General features: G+C 34.9%; 1 protein-coding gene and 1 long non-coding RNA gene across 2 annotated transcripts; both read right to left on the bottom strand.

The window, feature by feature from the left end:
• Nucleotides 1–6274: 6274 nt before the first annotated feature.
• LOC144563601 (uncharacterized) lies at nucleotides 6275–10002 on the bottom strand. The gene is made up of 2 exons (XM_078313084.1): nucleotides 7152–10002; nucleotides 6275–6828 (listed from the first exon to the last, which is right to left on the bottom strand). The coding sequence occupies exons 1-2, from the start codon at nucleotides 9979–9981 to the stop codon at nucleotides 6473–6475; spliced, it is 3186 nt and encodes a 1061-aa protein (XP_078169210.1). The 5' UTR covers nucleotides 9982–10002; the 3' UTR covers nucleotides 6275–6472.
• Nucleotides 10003–11400: 1398 nt separating this feature from the next.
• On the bottom strand, nucleotides 11401–13284 carry LOC144562714 (uncharacterized). The gene is made up of 4 exons (XR_013514188.1): nucleotides 13221–13284; nucleotides 12281–12380; nucleotides 11596–11931; nucleotides 11401–11549 (listed from the first exon to the last, which is right to left on the bottom strand). It is a non-coding gene; the product is annotated as an uncharacterized LOC144562714 (long non-coding RNA).
• Nucleotides 13285–20678: the final 7394 nt, after the last annotated feature.

The raw sequence follows: 20678 nt of genomic DNA, 5'->3' as shown, positions 1-20678 counted from the left end.
GGGCCCCTTGATAGAGTAAGATTATCTGCATGTGGTATGATTACAAGAGTAATCATATTTGATGATCTGCTCAAGATCAAGAAAAAAATTAAGTTTGCAAGGATGACACACACCTACCTTGAAATTGATCTGATAGCTATAAGACAAAAGAATTAACATGAGTAAATAGTTTACTGGATCGTGATATTGTATAGTACAACATCATCTGTGTAATTGGATGGTCATAATGTATTCTGCCAGGTGCCTCTTATGATTTGTAGAAGTTAAAACAATTGTAATTCTATTTACCAACATAACATAACATACATCCTATTGGGTCACACCGTATAGGAAGTAATCAGAAAATCTTATCGTTAATTATAAATTGATTATAATTAATAATAAGAAGGTTATAATTAATTATACTTGATATAATTAAATATAAATGTCATATAAATGACAAGCTTAAACATGGTGAATTTATAAGCGTGCACGACACGTTGTACAACAGTCGCAAGAAATATAATTGTTCAGAGCAATTATATAGATTTTAAATGAATTTTAAATGTTAATTATAGATTAGTATTTTGGGCTTAAAGCCCATTAGAATTTAAGCCTTAATTAAATTTAAAAGTTCAAAGTCAAAGCCCAAATCAAATCAATACATAATGGGCCGAGGGAAAAATGGTCTTTTCACCCCATACCCGACCCTAGGAGGGTATTTTGGTCATTTGGGAACCGACCCTATAGGCTTATAAATAGCCATGGGGTGTGAGAGAGAAAATTACTAATTTCGAGATAGTTCGTGTCTGGTCGAATCAAATATCTATTTTCTCTCTCTCATGTTTTCTCTCCCAAATAGTGTTTCGGTTTAGAAAAGAAAGTTATACGTAATCCACGTATAACCTTGCGAGTTGTTGAATAGTGTTTTTGCGAAGATCGCGGTATTTCTGTTTTTGCACATTGTTGTGAATCAGTATATCTGCGGATCGTGAATAATAGTGTTTTTACGCCTCCCGTGAATAGTGTTTTTGCGAATACCGCGGTTCAGTATTTATGGTAAAAGAAATATCCGCTCTCTAGTTAGTCTTGATGAATAACCTATAGAGGCATCAGACGTCTGGTGCTCCGAAACGAGTCAGACTTCATTCCAATTGAAATTTGAAAACAAGGTATAAATGCTATATTAATTATGAGGAGGGATCAAGTTACAACATTTTTTGAGTTACAACAAGTTACAACAAGCATTATTTACATTTTCAAAGTCCAAATCGTCGATCCAAACCGTTAGATGTGATCTCTACAATAAAATGTGCTTGGAGACCAAATTTTATATTTTTTGGAATTTTTTTACTATTTATTAAGGTGGGTATAAAAACTAGTTAAATTCATACCATTGAATTTTGTACCCATCTTAATAAATAGTAAAAAAATTCTAAAAAATGTAAAATTTGGTCTCCAAGCACATTTTATTATAGAGATCACATCTAACGGTATGGATCGACGATTTGGACTTTGAAAATGTAAATAATGCTTGTTGTAACTCAAAAAAATGTTGTAACTTGATCCCTCCTCATTAATTATTTATTTGAAAAGTCATATCTCAAACTTGGGCAACTTAAAAGCCAGTTAAATATAGATGTATTAATTATTATCCGAACTAAATATAAATATATGATTCATTACTTAAATTAATACTTTCTAACTAAACAAGATCCACCACCACATGCGCATACAATAACATACATAACAAAAATCACATGCAGTCTTGGAATACAACATGAAATAACAAGAGTACAAAGATCATATATATACAGACTCATATATATATATATATAGAGAGGGGGGTGGCTAATATCAAAACGTTTGCACCACGTCTCCCGTGCAACCAAGTCATTTTCCGATTTTTAAAGTCCAAATGATTGATCCGAACCGTTAGATGTGTTCTCCATATTAAAATGTGCTAGGAGACCAAATTTTATATTTTTTGGAATTTTTTTATTATTTATTAAGCCACTTTGAAAATCGCTGATCCAACGGTGGCTTAACCAAACAGTAAAATCAGAAGCTACCGTTGGATCAACGATTTTCAAAGTGGCTTAATAAATAGTAAACAAATTCCAAAAAATGTAAAATTTGGTCTCCTAGTACATTTTAATATGGAGAACACATCTAATGTTCGGATCGATCATTTGGACTTTAAAAATCGGAAAATGATTTGGTTGAACGGGAGGCATGATGCAAACGTTTTGATATTAGCCCCTCTCTCTCTCTATATATATATATATATATATAGCAAATGTGGTGGCCAGGGCACCTAATTAATCATGCATCCTAATAGTATTAGTATCCTCCCTCAAAAGATGGACCGATCGAGCGGGCTTGAAAAATGAAAATCTTCTTCCATTAAAAAAACATGATGTACCACCACATCATTTGACGATTCCACATCAGAACAAAAGGGGGGGATATATATATCCAACGTTGTGTTTGTGTGACTGGAATTTAATTAATTGATTGTTCTAAATGTCCAGTAGAAACCACCACTTGAATTTATATAAATTAAGTAATATAAAGTAATATGAAAGATGAGGAGGGTTCATCGTATTCTTTTTCTCCGTTTTCAAAGTCCGAATAGTCAATCCAAACCGTTAGATGCGATCTACATATTAAGATGTGCTTGGAGACCAAATTTTACATTTTTTGAAATTTTTTTACTATTTATTAAGCCACTTTGAAAATCGCTGATTTTACATTTTCTGGACTATTGGATCAGCGATTTTCAAAGTGGCTTAATAAATAGTAAAAAAATTTCAAAAAATGTAAAATTTGGTCTCCAAGCACATCTTAATATGTATATCGCATCTAACGGTTCGGATTGATTATTCGGACTTTGAAAATGGAGAAAAAGAATACGATGCATTTGGGTGCACAAAAATTTGAGTGCATTTGAACCCTCCTCGTGAAAGATTACGTACCTTCTGTGGGCCTTGAAGATGAGTCCCAAAAGCCTCGGAAATTATTTCCATTTCATACAAATATCGTATGTACCTCTGTAATAACAGTGAACGACATATGATTAATTTTTGAAAGAAAATAGAAAAACTAAATTGCAAGTTTTTAATTAAAAAATAATTGCAACTACTCCGATTGAAAATAAAATGGGTATATTATATGAACTTTAATCTTTATTATCATTAACAAACTTTATTTTTAATGGATGTAGGCATCATCAACCAATTATTGGACAGGAAAAGTAAGAAGATAAAGATTTAACTTTGTTGCAGCTCCATTTACTAAAGTTGTAGGCATCATCAACCAATTTTATTGTTTGTCGATTGCATAGTCATCTACCTATTATCATATTATTATCTTTTCAACAATTCGAGGAGCTACTAATTTTATTATTAGGTTTATTTAGGCCTGAAAACGAATCCGATAAACTCCGTCCGAATCCGCTCCATATAAGGATCCAAATAGGGACAGTCGACGCAGCAGATAAATTTCTGGATCCGAAATTCAGATATTTATTAAATAGAGAAAATAAATCCGAATTCGGTTAGGGATAAACATAATGGATATCTGGACCTTATCAAAACCAGCATTTTTCTTACAAAGATTTGCCTTGGACATTAATACCCCATTGTGGGACTAACTTAGGATTCCGGACCTAATACAAAGGCTTGCCTTGCATTGATCTCAGGTAAACGGAAGAGAAATCATATCTATTTTTAATTAATTGTAATAATTGCCTGCAAAATTCTATATATAGGAATGAATTCTAAGAGGGTACCAGGTGCATCATAAAACAAAGCAGGATAAAATAAATTACAAAAATGTCAACAACAGAAAGTCTCCAAGTTCTCTGCATTCTCTTCCTATTTTTCACTAGCTCTCTCCTATTGCCTAGTACCGATGCTGCTCGAATCCTGGAAGAGAGCAAGGCTGGTAATAAGTAATCTCTCTCTTAATTTTCTAATTAATTGCTGGTGTATTCTTTTTTAAACTAAGGAAGTCTTCAGACTTTAATTGACTTATAATTAATTCAATGAAAAATGAACCAGCATCTTTTAATTAATTTGCTCCTAATTAATTAAGTGGTAAGTTGAAATTTTTAGTAATAGATAAAGTGAGAGAGAAATCTTCTGTGTTTCTTTCATTAGTAATTAAATTAAATGTTGCAAATATATATAATCTGTCATTTCAGGACGCAGCCCGGGAGTCTTACAGCCAAACCCTTCGGTTCCATCGCGCAACCCCGGCGGGTCTTACAGTAGACCAAACTGCAATAAGCATTATAAATGCAATAATCCTCCTTAAGCAAAACCCTAGAAGAATGATGCCTGGTTACATGAAAGATTAAGAGCAAGAAAAATGCAACAACGTCGTATATATATATGTATATATATATATATGTACTTGTATAAATAATAAGTGAATTATATAATGTGCTCAGGAGGGGATTTCATATATTATATATTATTGTAATGGGTACATTTAATAGTTACATAGGTTTGTCCCAATAAATTGTGTTCATCTAAGTAAATCTACCAATGCCATCTCGGTGGAGAGAGGCCAAGCAACCCCATTTGACTATAAGTTTGGTGTACTAAAGTAATTATGTTGTTTGAAATAAATAATTGTGATGTATCATAGACAATGCTGCAGCTGACCTCTGTGAATGATTCTCTACAACACAGAATTTTTATATAGCAAAAATTACTTAAAACTAATTCTCAATTTATGATGTAAAAATAAATTTACATATTAACTTCTGGCTTGAACCAATTTTTTTTTTTCCAAAGTTGACCCCTATATAACTACTAATTGATTCTACTGAGCTATGATATATAATTGAGGAGAAAAGATGCTCATGCTCAGAGGCTGAGAGCATGAGGCTACTTTTAAAGAAAAAACGCAGACCAATCCCTTGCACCCTCATCCCTATCACAAAGAGAGAGAGCAATGACTTGAGTTAACTAATCCAACAATCTAAAATTAATCTCGCAGTTAATCTAAAAAACATCCAAATAAACTTGTCGATAAATTGACAAAAGGACAATTTTACTGAAACTTCAATTTGACCAGAAGACAACAGAGAAAATGAAATCATTAAATAAAATAACAAAAGGACTTCAAATGCGTAGAGTTTTGATCGGCAATGGATCAGAAATTTGAACCAACATTTGATCCATATCTTAATAGTTTTTTTTTTTTTTTTTCCATTGAAAACCTGTCTTTGGTTCCAATTAAGAGATCTGATCATGCTTAGCTAAGTTTTAATGCAAAGTTTGAAGTTACTTTTGTTGTACAATTTTTCTAAAAGGGCACGCAAAGTTTTAATGAATACAATTTTTCTAAAACATCTCGTAGGCCAATTACATCAATTGTTGAATTGGAAATACAGGATTTGTATTACCCGTTCTATCCCAGCAATAAATCCAACCACGTGAAATTGGCCCAACAGGCCTTCAAGCAAAACATGTGAAATTGGCCCAACAGGCCGGCTCGAAGCAGAAAACTCAACAAGTAACATAATATGTGGTTATGGATGTAGAGCGTTGGATGTAGTTGGGGAGGAAAAGGAGGCAAGCATTATGATCAAACGGTCATAATCTACACTCAAGAATTATGTTACCTAAGAGTATATGACATTATTTTTTTCCCTTATTGTCATGCACATGCACATACACGTATTCTCCAATCATGGCTGATCATGTAATAAGATTTCTCGGGCATTTTGTCAAACACCTTCCGTGCACTTGACGTGTTGCTGGTCAAGATATGTAATTTAATTCTTGTTTTTACTTTTTTGAAATACGTATTTGTACTCTCCTCAAAACTATAAAATTATGTATTAATTTCTCTCTCCAAATTCTATAGATAATTAAGCATTTACCATCTAAAATTGTAATAACACACATATTTACCCAATTTTATAGAATCCCACAATTGCTTGGCAGGTACTGAAAAGATGAATAATTGAAGTAATTGTGATACTCTAGATTTTAGAATCCATGACATGATTAAATTGTTGTAAATCAGCCAATCATCAAACTTCGGATCTGAATCAGAGTTTGGACGTGTATTTTACCATTAATGTATCCTAATTTTCCTCTTCCAGCAAGCGCCTTTTTTACTGCTCGAGCCCACGTCAGATAATTCCTCCATTCAACAAGGTGGTCGTGAGGAGAATTGCGAGTGGTAATTGTGAACTTTAAATTTCGTTGATTGTTGGTCTGGTATGCCGTTTCTTGTGCACCTACTGACTGGTAAATTAAACACTAGGCTCTGATACCATGTGCTTTTCTGAAAGAAAGATTGTTTATTGGTTAAATTTGATTCCTACTCGTTGCTTTACTTCCTAATTTAACATATTACAAATGGATATTACAGTTTCTAACAACAGCAGGGTGCTGTTAAATACAATATGCTAATCTCTAATAATACACAATTCTCTTATGCTAGTTTTACAAATCATGTTCAAACTCCCTCACTGTAGTAACTTGTTACATGCTGAATTCAACTCTTTTACAACATCACTCATTGTAATGCGCTCTTTTGACAACTCCTTGGAGCACAATAGTCCACATTGAATCACCAAAACCAAGCATTCTTTAGAGTTCTCTGCTACAAATGGATTCACATTCCCATGAACTGACAAGAACAATTTGGTATCAATAATGTCCATAACTCGGGCTGGATATGCTGCCTCGACATGCTTGTGAAGGGTCATACCGTCACCAAATCTTTCATCAGTGGGGCAAATTCCAGTGAAAATTTCCAACAGAAGAATGCCGTAGCTATACACGTCTCCTTGCATGGATGCCTGGCCGCCCATTCCATATTCTGAGTGAAAAAAATATATAAAGTCACTTTTATCACTTTCGTTGAGTAAATAATTATCAATCTAAACTAGTTTCATGGCATGCCTATTTTTGTTTGTACTACCAAGTACCAACTACTGAGCAAATACTAAAGGATAAGAGGATCCTAATCAGTTCATTTTTAAATAGAGAATACTAATCAGTTCATTTTTAAATAGAGAATCATTAAAAAAATATCTTAAAGGCCCAACAAACAAAGAGGATAAGTTGTTAATAGTCAATAGATGAAAGATGTAATACTGAAGGAAATAATTTCATTTGAGTAGGGATCATTAAGCTTTGCACCTGGAGGAATGTAGCCAATAGAACCCTTGATTCCACCGGTACTTGTTATTGATTGACCAGGCACGGTATCAGATCGAACTAGAAACCGGGCTAACCCGAAATCACCCACGTGTGCAGTCATGTCATCATCGAGAAGCACGTTACTCGGTTTAAGATCACAATGTATAAGTGGCACTGGCCTGTGATCATGGAGATAGTCCAATGCCTTGGCAATATCAATTGCTATTTTCACCCTTTGTAATAGGGTGAGGCCTTCAGATGGTCGATCCCTATGTGCATTCGGATGTAACCATGTTTCCAAGCTTCCATTAGGCATGTACTCAAAAATCAACGCCTTGAAATCGTTACCTTGATGATCTATGCTAGAGCACACGGTGAGGACCTTGATAAGATTCCGGTGTTTAACATTTCTTAAGGCCTCACATTCTGATAAAAAGCTTCTTATAGCACCACGTTGCTCGAGGTTTAGTACCTTAACAGCAACGGTGTTGGCACCTCCTAAACTTATAGAAGCTTTATACACCACTCCGAAAGCACCACTTCCAATTAGATTCTCCACAGAGAAGTTGTTAGTAGCTCTAAGAAGGTCATTATAGGATACTCTTTTATATTCTGTCATGGCTATTATACCTTGTGGATCTTTTTGAGATCTCCTTCTCCAATAACAACTAGCTACTAACAATATGGTGATGCTTATGCACAACAATCCACCACCTATGCAAACAAGTATTATCTTGATATTTTCGGAATGATGTTTTTGTTTGGGTGAATCAGAAATACATTTTGGCAGATGGTTAGCAAGTAATCCGCCACAAAGTTTAGGGTTTCCTCTTACATCAACTGCAGTCACATTCTTAAAAACACCTTCTTCTGGTAATTCTCCTTGAAAATCATTGAAAGAAATGTTCAGACGTTCAAGTTTCATTGCACTAATAAAAAAAGGTATTTTACCAGAGAAAGAATTGTTGGAGAGATCAAGCTCTTGCAACCAAAATAAATTGCTCATAGAGGAAGGAATGGACCCGTTGAGTGAGTTCCCTTCTAGTTGAAGGATTTGCAGCTCCTGACAACCTTCAATAGTGCTAGGAACTTGACCAGATAAATCATTATACGACAAGTCAATTTGGCTTATATTATTTAACTTTCCGATTTCTGATGGTATCGACTCATTTAAATGGTTTTGTGACAAGTTTAGGCCAATAGAAAGAGAATGAATATTCATGATTTCTCTTGGAATTTCACCAATCAGTTTGTTATTTGAAATATCCAAGAGCTCCAGAGATTGCATGTTACCTAAAGACGGTGGTATACGCCCTTCAAATGCATTATTGTTAAGAAAGAGTTTATTCATCTTAGTAAGGTTACCAAAAGATGATGGAATTTCACCAGAAATTTGATTATCATTGATTTGGAAATACCAAAGGGACTTAAGTTGGCCAAGCGAATCTGGAATGGAACCCGTAAAACTATTTGTGTTAAGATCAAGTCTCATTAAGTTAGTAAGATTTCCTAAGGTGGGCGGTATGGTTCCGGTGAGATTATTGTTAGACATGGTTAATTTGCTGAGTTGCAGGAGGTTACCTAATCCAGGAGGTATGCCTCCGCTGAGAAAATTATTTTCCAGTCCGAGCGACTGAAGTTTTCGACACTGTCCGAGAGTCGAAGGTATGTTTCCTCCGATATTATTATTAGCCACAGTAAATACTTCTAGATTGGAACAATTATTACCGAGGGCAGAGGGTATGGTTTCAGTGAGATTATTGTTAGACATGGTTAAAGAGCGGAGTTGCTGGAGGTTACCTAATCCAGGAGGTATGCCTCCGCTGAGAAGATTATTTTCCAATCCGAGCAACTGAAGTTTTCGACACTGTCCAAGAGTCGAAGGTATGTTTCCTCCAATATTATTATTAGCCACATCAAATACTTCTAGATTGGAACAATTATTACCGAGGGCAGAGGGTATGGTTCCGGTGAGATTATTGTTAGACATGGTTAAAGAGCGGAGTTGCAGGAGGTTACCTAATCCAAGAGGTATGCCTCCGCTGAGAAGATTATTTTCCAGTCTGAGCAACTGAAGTTTTTGACACTGTCCGAGAGTCGAAGGTAAGTTTCCTCCGATTTTATTATTAGCCACAGCAAATACTACTAGATTGGAACAATTATTACCGAGGGCAGAGGGTATGGTTCCGGTGAGATAATTGTTAGACATGGTTAAAGAACGGAGTTGCAGGAGGTTACCTAATCCAGGAGGTATGTCTCCGCTGAGAAGATTATATTCCAGTCCGAGCAACTGAAGTTTTTGACACTGTCCGAGAGTCGAAGGTATGTTTCCTCCGATATTATTATTAGCCACAGTAAATACTTCTAGATTGGAACAATTATTACTGAGGGCAGAGGGTATGGTTCCGTGGAGAGAATTAAAGTTGAGGTTGAGGTATTGCAATCTGCTCAATCGGCTGAGTTCCTCCGGGATGTTCCCGGAAAGGCGGTTGTCAGTTAGGTTTAAAGCCTGAAGAAAGGTGAGGTTAGCCAAAGAAGGAGATATCTGACCTGCCAATTGGAATGACTTGAGAGAGAGACCAGTGACTCTGTCGGGATGGTGACGGCCGCAGCTGATGCCTGGCCACTGACAGTGGTGGAGACAGGCGTTCCATGAGGACAATATGCTGAAGGGGTCACTCGAGATGAGAGACTTGAAGGAGAGAAGCGCGGACAAGTCGGTTTCTGTTACATTGGCTGCTGCATTTGAAGGAATAAAGAAGCAGAGAGAGATGAGTGAGAGAGTAGTAGTGGCAGTTGTGATTAGAAAGAGAGGAGAAGTACAAGTCATTTCTTTAGGACCTGGTTCACTGCCTCTGACTGTTAACTAATTACAAATTTAGTGGTATGTATATACACATGTAAATATTGATTGAAATTGAAGTGAAGTTTCGTGAGATTAGTAGGTGTGTGTTTATATATTGCAAGTGGATGGGAATCGCATCCCATCACATGTCTATATATTGATTAACGCGTAGATTATTTTTTTTTGAGTGAATACGCGTAGATTCAAACAAGACTGCTCCGGCGGATAAAGTATTAAAATCAGGACCGCTCAAATTTAATAAGCTAATTTTCAGAACAAAAGAGAAATAAGAAGGATCCACTTAGGGGGTGTCAATGGCATCTTTTTATCTGTTTATCCGACTCGTACTGTATCTGATAAGATGGGTACAGATAAAATTTCTTTTTCGTAAATTTATCGGGTACATGTATAGGTAAAGATTATTTTTTGTTATCTAAACAAATAAAGGTACGGATAAAACCTATTTTGTACTCGTTACCCGATTGGTTATTATAAAAGAAAAATTATATTATATTATATATATTAATAAGCATTGAAAAATTATATACATTATCATGGATCCAATACATAAAAAAAAATGAAAAGAATGAAAGGAAAAAAGAAAAATGTGAAATTAAGTGGAAATAAAGAAACATTATCCTTTCAAATTTCCAAGTCTCTAACTCAACAAAACAATTCAATTTTTTTAATCAATATTTTTTACAACGTACCCACGCGACTTGTGACATGAAAAAATTGGCCCAGGCCTTCAAGCAAAAAACTCAATAAGTACCAATAATACTCCCTCAAATTCCATCTGATCACTGCAGTAGCGTAATATTTGGTTAGATACGGGGACCGTGGGATGTAGTTAAGGAGGAAAATGAGGCAAGTATTACGATCGAACCGTCATAATCTACACTCAAGTATTAAGAGGATAGGACATTATTTTTCGCCCTCTTGTCATGCACATGCACATACATGTATCCTCCAATCATAGCTGACCATGTGATAAGATTTCTCTCGGGCATTTTGTCAAACACCTTCCGTGCATCCTCCAAGCTCTTGACTTAACGTGTTGCTAGCTAGTCGGCATATGTAATTTAATTCTTGTTTCTATTTTTTTTTTAAATACGTACTTTTACTCTCCTCAAAACTATAAAATTGTGTATTTCTCTCTAAATTCTATAGATAATTAAGTATTTACCATCTAAAATTTTAATAACACATATTTACCCAATTTTAATGACTGCACAAAGCAGGTAAACTGGCCACTAACTAATAAACTGTTGTGCCATCGACCCAATTGAGATTAATTAAACCTAATTAATATCAAAAAAATTTTGTCTGAAATGCCCATTACTTGAATAACAGGTGGCTGCTAATGTGAATACATCTAAAAATTCCCAAGTTTCCATTACTTGAATAACAGGTGGCTACATGCATGTTGAGAAATGAATTCAGAATTAAGGTACAATTAATCAGCAATGTCAATTTCCTTGAGTAGAACATATGCATATGCAGCTCCCCCCTCCCTTTATCTCTTCCTGTCCCCTTGATGCCCCTACTAACGCCTGTTTGTTTCAAGAATCATTTATCTCTTCCTCCATAAACCCCCACACATGATCACATCTCACTTAATGTCGACACCGACCACATCACATTTACAAAAAGCCCCAACTGGTAATGGTAATCATCCAGTATTTCCTTAATTCCCACATTAAATTCAAGATTTGGAACAGAGCACACCACAGTTTTTTCTAAAAGCTTGATCTATTAGTGAATGCAAACATGCATGCAACACTCCTGCTGATACGGCCTATCACCTGCCATAGCTAACAGTTTGACCCTAGGCAATCAGTGATTTTGGGATTAGCTCCATACGAAGAACTGGAGGCATCAGTTTCGCACTGATCCCTGAGCTTTCTTTTCTTCTCCGTCATACAAGTACCCCTTCTAAACAAAACAAAATAAGATGATGATTAATTGTAATTTTTTTTCACATAATACATAGTATAAGACATTAAAAACACACTTGACTGAACCAATACACAAATCCAAGAACACACTGTTGTACATTAAACCATTAATGAGTTGCACAGAGTTAATAGCTATAGAGTCAAGTAATGAATTTCTTCTCCATGTCTGCTATAGAGTCAAGTATGAGACCCGTTAACCCATTATGACTTAAATCTAAATCATGAAGCAATTTCAGATTTCCAAATTCAGGCCATATTGACCTGTTAAGCCCATATCAGTTTTGGACGGAGCATAAAATATTTAAGAATAGTTTTCAAACACTTACTGTAGATACCATCAATGAATTCAAGCAACCCATCAGGTAGCTTTTGTAGAAGAATCTAGTTGTACCGAGAAGTGACATCCCATTCGAGAGAGAATTTGAACTGAAAAGCAAAATCAACCATTGAAACTACACGAATAAAAAATCAGCTGAAATAAAAAAATTATTTTTCTAGGAAAGGTAGAACTCGACACAGTAAGTACCTCTTTTACAAACTAAACAAAACCAAAGCAAAGAAACTTTTAATCATGCAAGAAATTACAAGAACTTTTAAATTATCATGTATGCAATGTCTTTTGTGTCAGAGTTTTGGAAAAAGATAACAGGTAATTACAAGCACACAGACAGTCTTAATTTTACAAATCCATCCCCTCTGTGAGGAATTTATGAAATGGGACCCTGTCAGTTCAAAGACTGGTAGCAACACAGACAGTCACAGAGATAGAGAGAGCATCAGCACACAAACAAGCACAAGTTGGTACCAGCACAGCCAGCACCAAGAACAACACAAGGTTGGTACCAGTACAGCTACCATTGCAGCCAAAACAAGCACAGAATAGGACTGGTGCCAGCACAGCCAGCACTAAGAAACAACACAAAACTGGTATCAGCACAGGTACCAGTACAGTCACACAAACATAGCTGGTACAGAAAAACAAGCGATCACCACAGATCAGCAAAACAGCAAGCATAACAGATCGAAAGTCAGAAACCACAACAGAACAAGGGACAGCCCCAGTACCAGAACAGACACACAAGCAAGCACAGACACAAGCAAGCACAAATCAAGCAAAATTTAAGAACGGGTATGCTTGTAATTACCAGAGAGAGGCTCAATTTAGTAATTTTGTATCAGAGTGCTTGTAATTACAAAAAAATTTATTCTATCAGGGACCATTTAGTAATTTTTGTCATTTGACATTTGACTGGCTGGTAAGCACACCTTGTTCACCTCAAATCTGCATCAGCATCAGCCAAGCTGGAGTACCGGTCTCTACAATCGGTTATCTACATATTTTGCCAAAAATGAAGTTTTTAGAAGATGTAATTAATGAACATTAATTGGTCTCTACTGTTCATATTTCTACATATAATTAATTGAGTAAGATATGCAGTATGTCAATGGTAATATATATGTATATAATTAATGAACAGTATTGCAAATCACAAGGCATGATCAATTATCCATAGTACGGACCAATCCACGTTATGCATAGTACCACAGCCTCACTCATACAACAAATACAACATCATCTATTATAGAACAAATATATCACATGCAGGTAAAGGGTTAAAATAAAAACCCATTATGCATGTAATGAACCATACCAATACATACCAATATAAGCAAAAACTAGATTTACACAATCCCCTCTGCCGTGTACCCTTCTCTGCAGCAAAGCAGAGCTTCTAGAATAGGCACAAGTGTGTGTCTGGAGACCATAGCTAAAGAATCAAACATTTCTTCATCTCTTGGATCTGACGACAGTAGATACAACAAATCCTGCCGAGACAAGTATATCCTATCATTCTTTACTAATTAATTACGAGCTTGGCTTGGGTTGAAAAATACTTACAAAATACATTTGAAATACAAATTAAATCCTACCAAAATCACTATTTGCTTGCAATATCTCCTCTCTTCCAATACACAGATCCATCCAATTTAAGAAAAATAACCATGATCACATCTAAACAAGGCTTATCAAAATATTTTTCAGACCACATCTAATTTCAGTATGGTATGGATCATCTCCAAGAAAAGAAAAAGGTTAATAAACTCACATGCATGATAGAGTTCCAATTTGGTTGTAGCCTAAAATAAAATAATAGAGCTACATGAGCTGACCTGGGCATATTATCAAATAGATTGAACCAACCGTTGTTTGCATTAATTACACTGACACTCAACAATATCCCATCCCTCACACCTATGTTACCCCGATACGCCAGTTTAGGCTCCGTACCCGTATCACATGCGTATCGGATACGGATACGCACCCGATACGCCTAATCTGATTCCACGTCCTAAGTCCTAATAAGTATTTCTGATGAAAATAAAAAGTGTAAAGCCCTATTTTATCTTGAGCTATTTGGGCCCTCCCATGTATCTGGACTGAGTAAAATTAGTTTAGATCAAATTAGAAACAGGCCTTAAGCAGAAAACTACAAGTACTCCCTCAAGAAACATTCCGTCAAACCTACATGGCTGATCATGTTAACTACAACTACAAGTACTCCCTTAGAAAATTACAATCGAACGGTCATAATCTACACTCAAGAATTATGTTACCTAAGAGTATATGGCATTATTTTTTCCCCTATTGTCTTCCACATGCACATACACGTATTCTCCAATCATGGCTGATCATGTAATAAGATTTCTCTCAGGCATTTTGTCAAACACCTTCTGTGCTCTTGACGTGTTGTAGGTCGAGATATGTAATTTAATTCTTGTTTATATTTTTTTTGAAATACGTACTTGTACTCTGCTCAAAACTATAAAATTATGTATTTCTCTCTCCAAATTCTATAGATAATTAAGTATTTACCATCTAAAATTTTAATAACACATACTTACCCAATTTTAATGACTGCATGAAGCAGGTAGACTGGCCACTAACTAACAACCTGTCGTGCCATCGACCCAATTGAAATTTATTAAGCCTAATTAATATCATTTTTTTTTTGGTCTGGAATGCCCGTAGGCTAATATTGATAAAAATTGCATTACACAAAGGGTTACATCATTTTGTTCCCTGCTAATGATAATGTGAATACATCTAAAAATTTCCCAAGCTTCCATTACTTGAATAACAGGTGGCTGCATGCATGTTGAGAAATTAATTCAGAATTAAGGTACAATCAATCAGCAATTAATGCCTAATTTCCTTGAGTAAAAAAAATATACATATGCATATGCAGCTCCTCCCTTTATCTCTTCCTGTCCCCTTGATGCCCCTACTGACGCCTGTTTGTTTCAAGAATCATTTATCTCTTCCTCCATAAACCCCCGCACATGATCAAATCTCGCTTAATCTCCACACCGACCACATCACATTTACAAAAAGCCCCACGTACTGGTAATGGTAATCATCCAGTATTTCCTTAATTCCCACATTAAATTTAAGATTTGGAACAGAACACCACACAGTTTTTTTCTAAAAGCTTGATCAATAGAGTGAAAAAAAGGGGCTACTTAATAAAGTGATATTTTACTGTTTTTATTTTTTATGCAGGCATTCAGAGTGTCCTAACTGGAGAAAATTAAGACAATTTGCAAAGTGAATGGATCAGACAAATGGAGAAAGGAAACCTATTTGACTCAATCGCAATCAGCCTCGTTGTTGAAACTTGATTTTAATAAATTAACTAGTAACTGAATATTATGTTTAGGTAGCTTTTTGCTGAGTTTAATAACTAAATGTATTTGTTACTTCTTTCCAAGGTTATAAATGTTTGAGATGCTACTATTTCAATTTGGTGTCATGTGTAAATCTAGATTTTATGTATTGGAAATTTCAATCTGTTATTTCCTTTTAAGTTTTATTTTCTCATGTTCTAAATGGAAAGCAACAAATGGTTGTATGTGTTTGAATGCATTTTGGTTGAATTTTGCAAAAATGATGACCATTTATGATTTTGTATATAACTGTTATAATATTAGTGAAGTAACTCATGACATTGGAAACTGTTCATTTAGCACCGGTACAAAACAATGTACCACTGATGGTTTACTATTCTAAAAAAAAATAAGTAACTGAATGTAATCATCCACACTCAATAACCATAAAATTGATTAATTACTAGTTCTGGCATGTCTTGTCATGCTTCTAAATGTTGGCATACCAGTTCTAAATTCCATTGCTGGTATCAATTGGAGCTAAATGTTGGCGTACCAGCATGTAAAATTGGAAGCAAAATCTATATATTCTTGATCAAACATGAAAGTTAATATAATAATTAATAGTGATGCTTATATCTCACTAACTGAAATGGAAACAGAAAGTACCAAGTACTAACTGCCAACAAACAAAAGTTTCATACATACATCTCAAATTGAATATTCTCAACAGCATATGACTTTGACATAAAATGCTTTTTTAAGAGACAAAAAGTGCATATTCAAGCTGAAAATTAAAAACACAAAAAAGCTAGTTGAGAATTGAATATGGATATTACAATTTGATGAACAAAGCTTCAGGATATTGCACCAGTTCAGAGCCACAAGATGAGTTCAGAACCAGACATGACCAAAGTGATATCTACTTGTGATTCATTTTCTCTTGTGACCAATTGGTTCAGAGCCAAAAGATGAGTTCAGAGCCAGAATTGACTAAACATAAATGCTTATGCACCAAGAAGTGCTAACTAAGAACTGCTTATGCACATGAGTGTTACATTCACAAATCACAATAATGCTTATGCACCAAGAACTGCTAACTAATGAACAAACAAAAATAAGAATTGATACATCCATAACAAAGCATCCAAATGCAACCCAGGAGCTGAGCTACCTGAATTGTCAAATAAAATGAAGCATAGTATTATTTTTAATCTATTCAAAAAATCACAAATCTGGAAAATGTCATCAATTACCAAAGATACTATGCCAGTGAGATGCCTCTTCACAGGTTGGTACGTACATGACAATAAAATAAGTTAGCTTTTGCCACTAGGCACAAACTAGTCTAGCAATTTTTATCAAAGTACAAATTGTGATGGTAGCAGGTAAAGCTTATTTATAAATTCAAACAAAGGATTACATTACCAACATTTAAATGGTGCCTGGTGCCAGTAAATTAATATACATATTGGAAAGCCCGTCAGAGATTGAAAAACCATCAGTTGATGAGTTCTTCTTGTAACTCGAGGAACTCCAGTTTCTTATCCTCTCAGAGATAGAATCTTCTGATGGCAATGCAGTACCAACAGTACCAACAACTTCCTCAGGCAGTGGAGAAAGTGTCACAACAACTGCCTCCGCATACTTCAACTTCCCAGATAAGCCCGAAAACAACTCCCTCCCGCTGAAACTGTTTTACAACTGAAATTGCAATTATCTTTAGAACAAGGACAAACTGCTTTACAGGTTGATATAGGAGTATAGGACATTATCATGAGTGCATAGAAACAAGTTTTGCATTTTTCTGATTTTTCTACAATTTTTAGTAGAGCTTCAAAGTTCATATTTTAGAAATCCAAATTAACACTAGTATTGTACGTCTTTACCAGTGAAGCACCAAAACTTCCCTACATAAATTCCTCAGTTTAGCCTAGCTACAAAACCCCAAAAATACTGAAATAAATCATGGATGAAGGTTATAGTGTGCTGAAAATTTAGAAAGTAATAACACTCAATTTGGAGATGTAAATTGAAGACAAGGAACCAAGGAACAGGATTCTAAAATTGATATGTGCCAAGGAAAGAATAGAAGACATCTTTCATAAATTCATTGAACCAAGGAACAGGATTCTAAAATTGATATGTGCCAAGGAACAGGATTCTTTACCAATGTGAAAAAAATAGAAGACATCTTTCATAAATTCATTGAACCAACGAACAGGATTCTAAAATTGATATGTGCCAAGGAACAGGATTCTTTACCAATGTGAAAAAAATAGAAGACATCTTTCATAAATTCATTGAACCAAGCAACAGGGTTCTAAAATTGATTGATGTGTTGTTTGCAATACAAGTAATAAATCCTAAATTGCGCTCAATCCGGTTGCAAGTATACAACCTTATCAAGTAGTACTTAGGGATCGTCTCCACAGTGACAAGTTGGAATATCAAATCTAACATAATAATTTAATTTAGTAAAAGAAAATAAAAAAAAGGTTTTTGTTTGTTCAAAAGGTTGGTTTGATTGTGATTAAACTGAATTAAACTAAAATCTTAAAGCGAAATCTAGTTTTTAACAAGTATGAGAAATTAGGGTTTCTTAGGGTTCCTATCCACTAGTGTTATGATTAATTGGTTTATTAAGTTTGTTCTTATATTTATGAAGGCACAGTTGGATGTTGTAGGTACAAAGTGATATCTCTATATTAATACCATCTTTAAATTAGAATAAACGTCACCTCTCGGTACTTAGCTACGCTAATCTAAAGTCATTAAGTTCTTTATTATCCCAATTGATCTAGAAAACTATCTTTCACCTCTCGGTACTTAGCACAATTTTCTAAACTATTAGGTGAAGCCCGTATAAGACAAGCGTCACCTCTCGGTACTTAGCCTATCAAATACCCCATTGATGTGTTGTATTGCAAGTAATAAATCCTAGTTTATACTTAATTCGGTTGCAAGTGTACAACCTAGTCAAGTAGTACTTAGGGATCGTCTCCACAGGGACAATTTAATATATTAATTCTAACCTAACTATTTAATTTAGTCAAAGTGAATTAAAAAGGTTTGTGTTTGTTTAAAAGGTTTGTTTGTTGGTGATCAAACTGAATTTACTAAAATCTAAGGGCGAAATTTGGTTTTTAAGCAAGAATGAGAAATTAGGGTTTCTTAGGGTTCCTATCCACTAATGTCACGATTAATTTGATTTATTAAAGTTGTTCTCATAATTATGAAGGCACAGTTGAATGTTATAGGTATAAAGTGATATCTCTATATTAATACCCTCTTTAGATTAGAATAAACGTCACCTCTCGGTACTTGGTTACACTAATCCAAAGTCATTAAGATATTAACTGTCCCAATTGATATAGAAAGTTATTCGTCACCTCTCGGTACTTGGTACAATTTTCTAACCTATCGGGTAAAGCCCGTATAAGACAAGCGTCGCCTCTCGGTACTTAGCCAATCAAATACCCTACTCTTTATGGTCAGGACTAAATATTCAATCTCTCGATTGCAAATACCAAATCCTAGGGTTTCATGCGATTTCGATTAAGTCCTCACAATCAAATAATATAAAGAATAGATCATGATAAGGAACAAGAAAATATAATATAAAATCAACTAATTCATGACAAAAGTTTCAAGTCTAACCCTAATTAACCCTAGAAATGTCCTTAGCCGATCATGGCTAAAGCACAAAAGAGAATAAACGAGTAAGAGAGTTCCAAAAGAAAGAAAACAATATAACCGCTCGATGAATTCGCTATCTTCTTCTCTCTTCTTTTTCTCTCCTTTTTCTCCTTGTTCTCCTCTGTTTTTCTCTCTTTCTAATGTCTAAAATTCGTCATTTAAAAACCGTTCCCCCCCTCCAGAAATAAAAACAACTAATAATAGCAAAGAATATCGTTCTGTAACTGTTATTGCGGGCCGCAATAAATTCCTTGCGGGCCGCAATAAATTATAAAATCGCGTCTGGAATGAGGCTGAGTGATCCCTTGCGGGCCGCAATAAGCTTGGTTGCGGGACACAATAAAAGCGTAGAAAATTCAGGCTGGAAGCTGTTCTGTCTGGGTTGGTTGCGGCCCGCAATAAATTAATTGCGGTCCGCAATAAATAGGAAAATTCGTCCAAACTTCGTGCTGTCTAGCTCCAGATCACCCGTCTTGCTCCGTTAAGCTCCAAACACTTGATTAACCTACAAAATAAACATAACTAGGGCAGTAACTTGAACTTTTAAATATTTCTAACCTAATTAAATCAAATTTCAACAAAACTCGGCTTAATTTACATAACAAACCCTAGGTTTCAACATATATCATTCCGGCTTATCAAATTCCCCCAAGCCTAGTCCTTGCTTATCCCAAGCAAGTCTAAACACTCACAGGAATCCCCGGGGCTGGTTAATGTATTTTAAACCAAGTTATCTAAGCTATCCTAATAACAAAACCTAAACATAAAATTGGTCGGTCAAGGCAAATTAGGGTCCAAACAATTTAATCCAAAGCATGAGTGTGTAGAACAATTATGCGGGTTTCTTTCAATGATGTTCTTCACCTCACAAACGCAAGTTTTGGTTTTAATTAAGCAAGTTTATATCTATATGACACTTCAGAATTAGTTAATCTTAAATTTTTCTCCCCATTCTACAAGTGACAACCAATTCCAGAAAATTCTTTGAAAACTAAAATTTTAGTTAGGGGTGTAGACTGTGCCTGATGCTTTAACTTTTTTTACTTGTGCATCCGTCTGTTTTTGGCTCGCTCATTTTCCACTCATTTTTATTTTTTTATTTTTTTTATTTTTTTTTATTTTTTTTTTTACCTTTTTTTTATTTTTTATTATTATTTTTTTTATATTATTATTATGCGGATGTATCTGTCCTAAGGATTTCAATCCAACATAGCTCACTTTTTCAGCCTACACCTTTATTCAATTAAGTTCAATTAGAAAAGGATTTCTGAGTCTCACGCAAAGTCTCCTACGGGCACCAAGCCTTTCGGAAACTCTTGGCATTGCGCATCTGAGACTTGATTTTCAACATGTAGACAG

The sequence above is a fragment of the Carex rostrata genome, chromosome 12, assembly GCF_964058835.1.
Source record: "Carex rostrata chromosome 12, lpCarRost1.2, whole genome shotgun sequence".
Classification (NCBI taxonomy): domain Eukaryota; kingdom Viridiplantae; phylum Streptophyta; class Magnoliopsida; order Poales; family Cyperaceae; genus Carex; species Carex rostrata.
The sequence above is the reverse complement of the archived record's forward strand: the minus strand, read 5'-3'. Positions and strand labels throughout refer to the sequence as shown.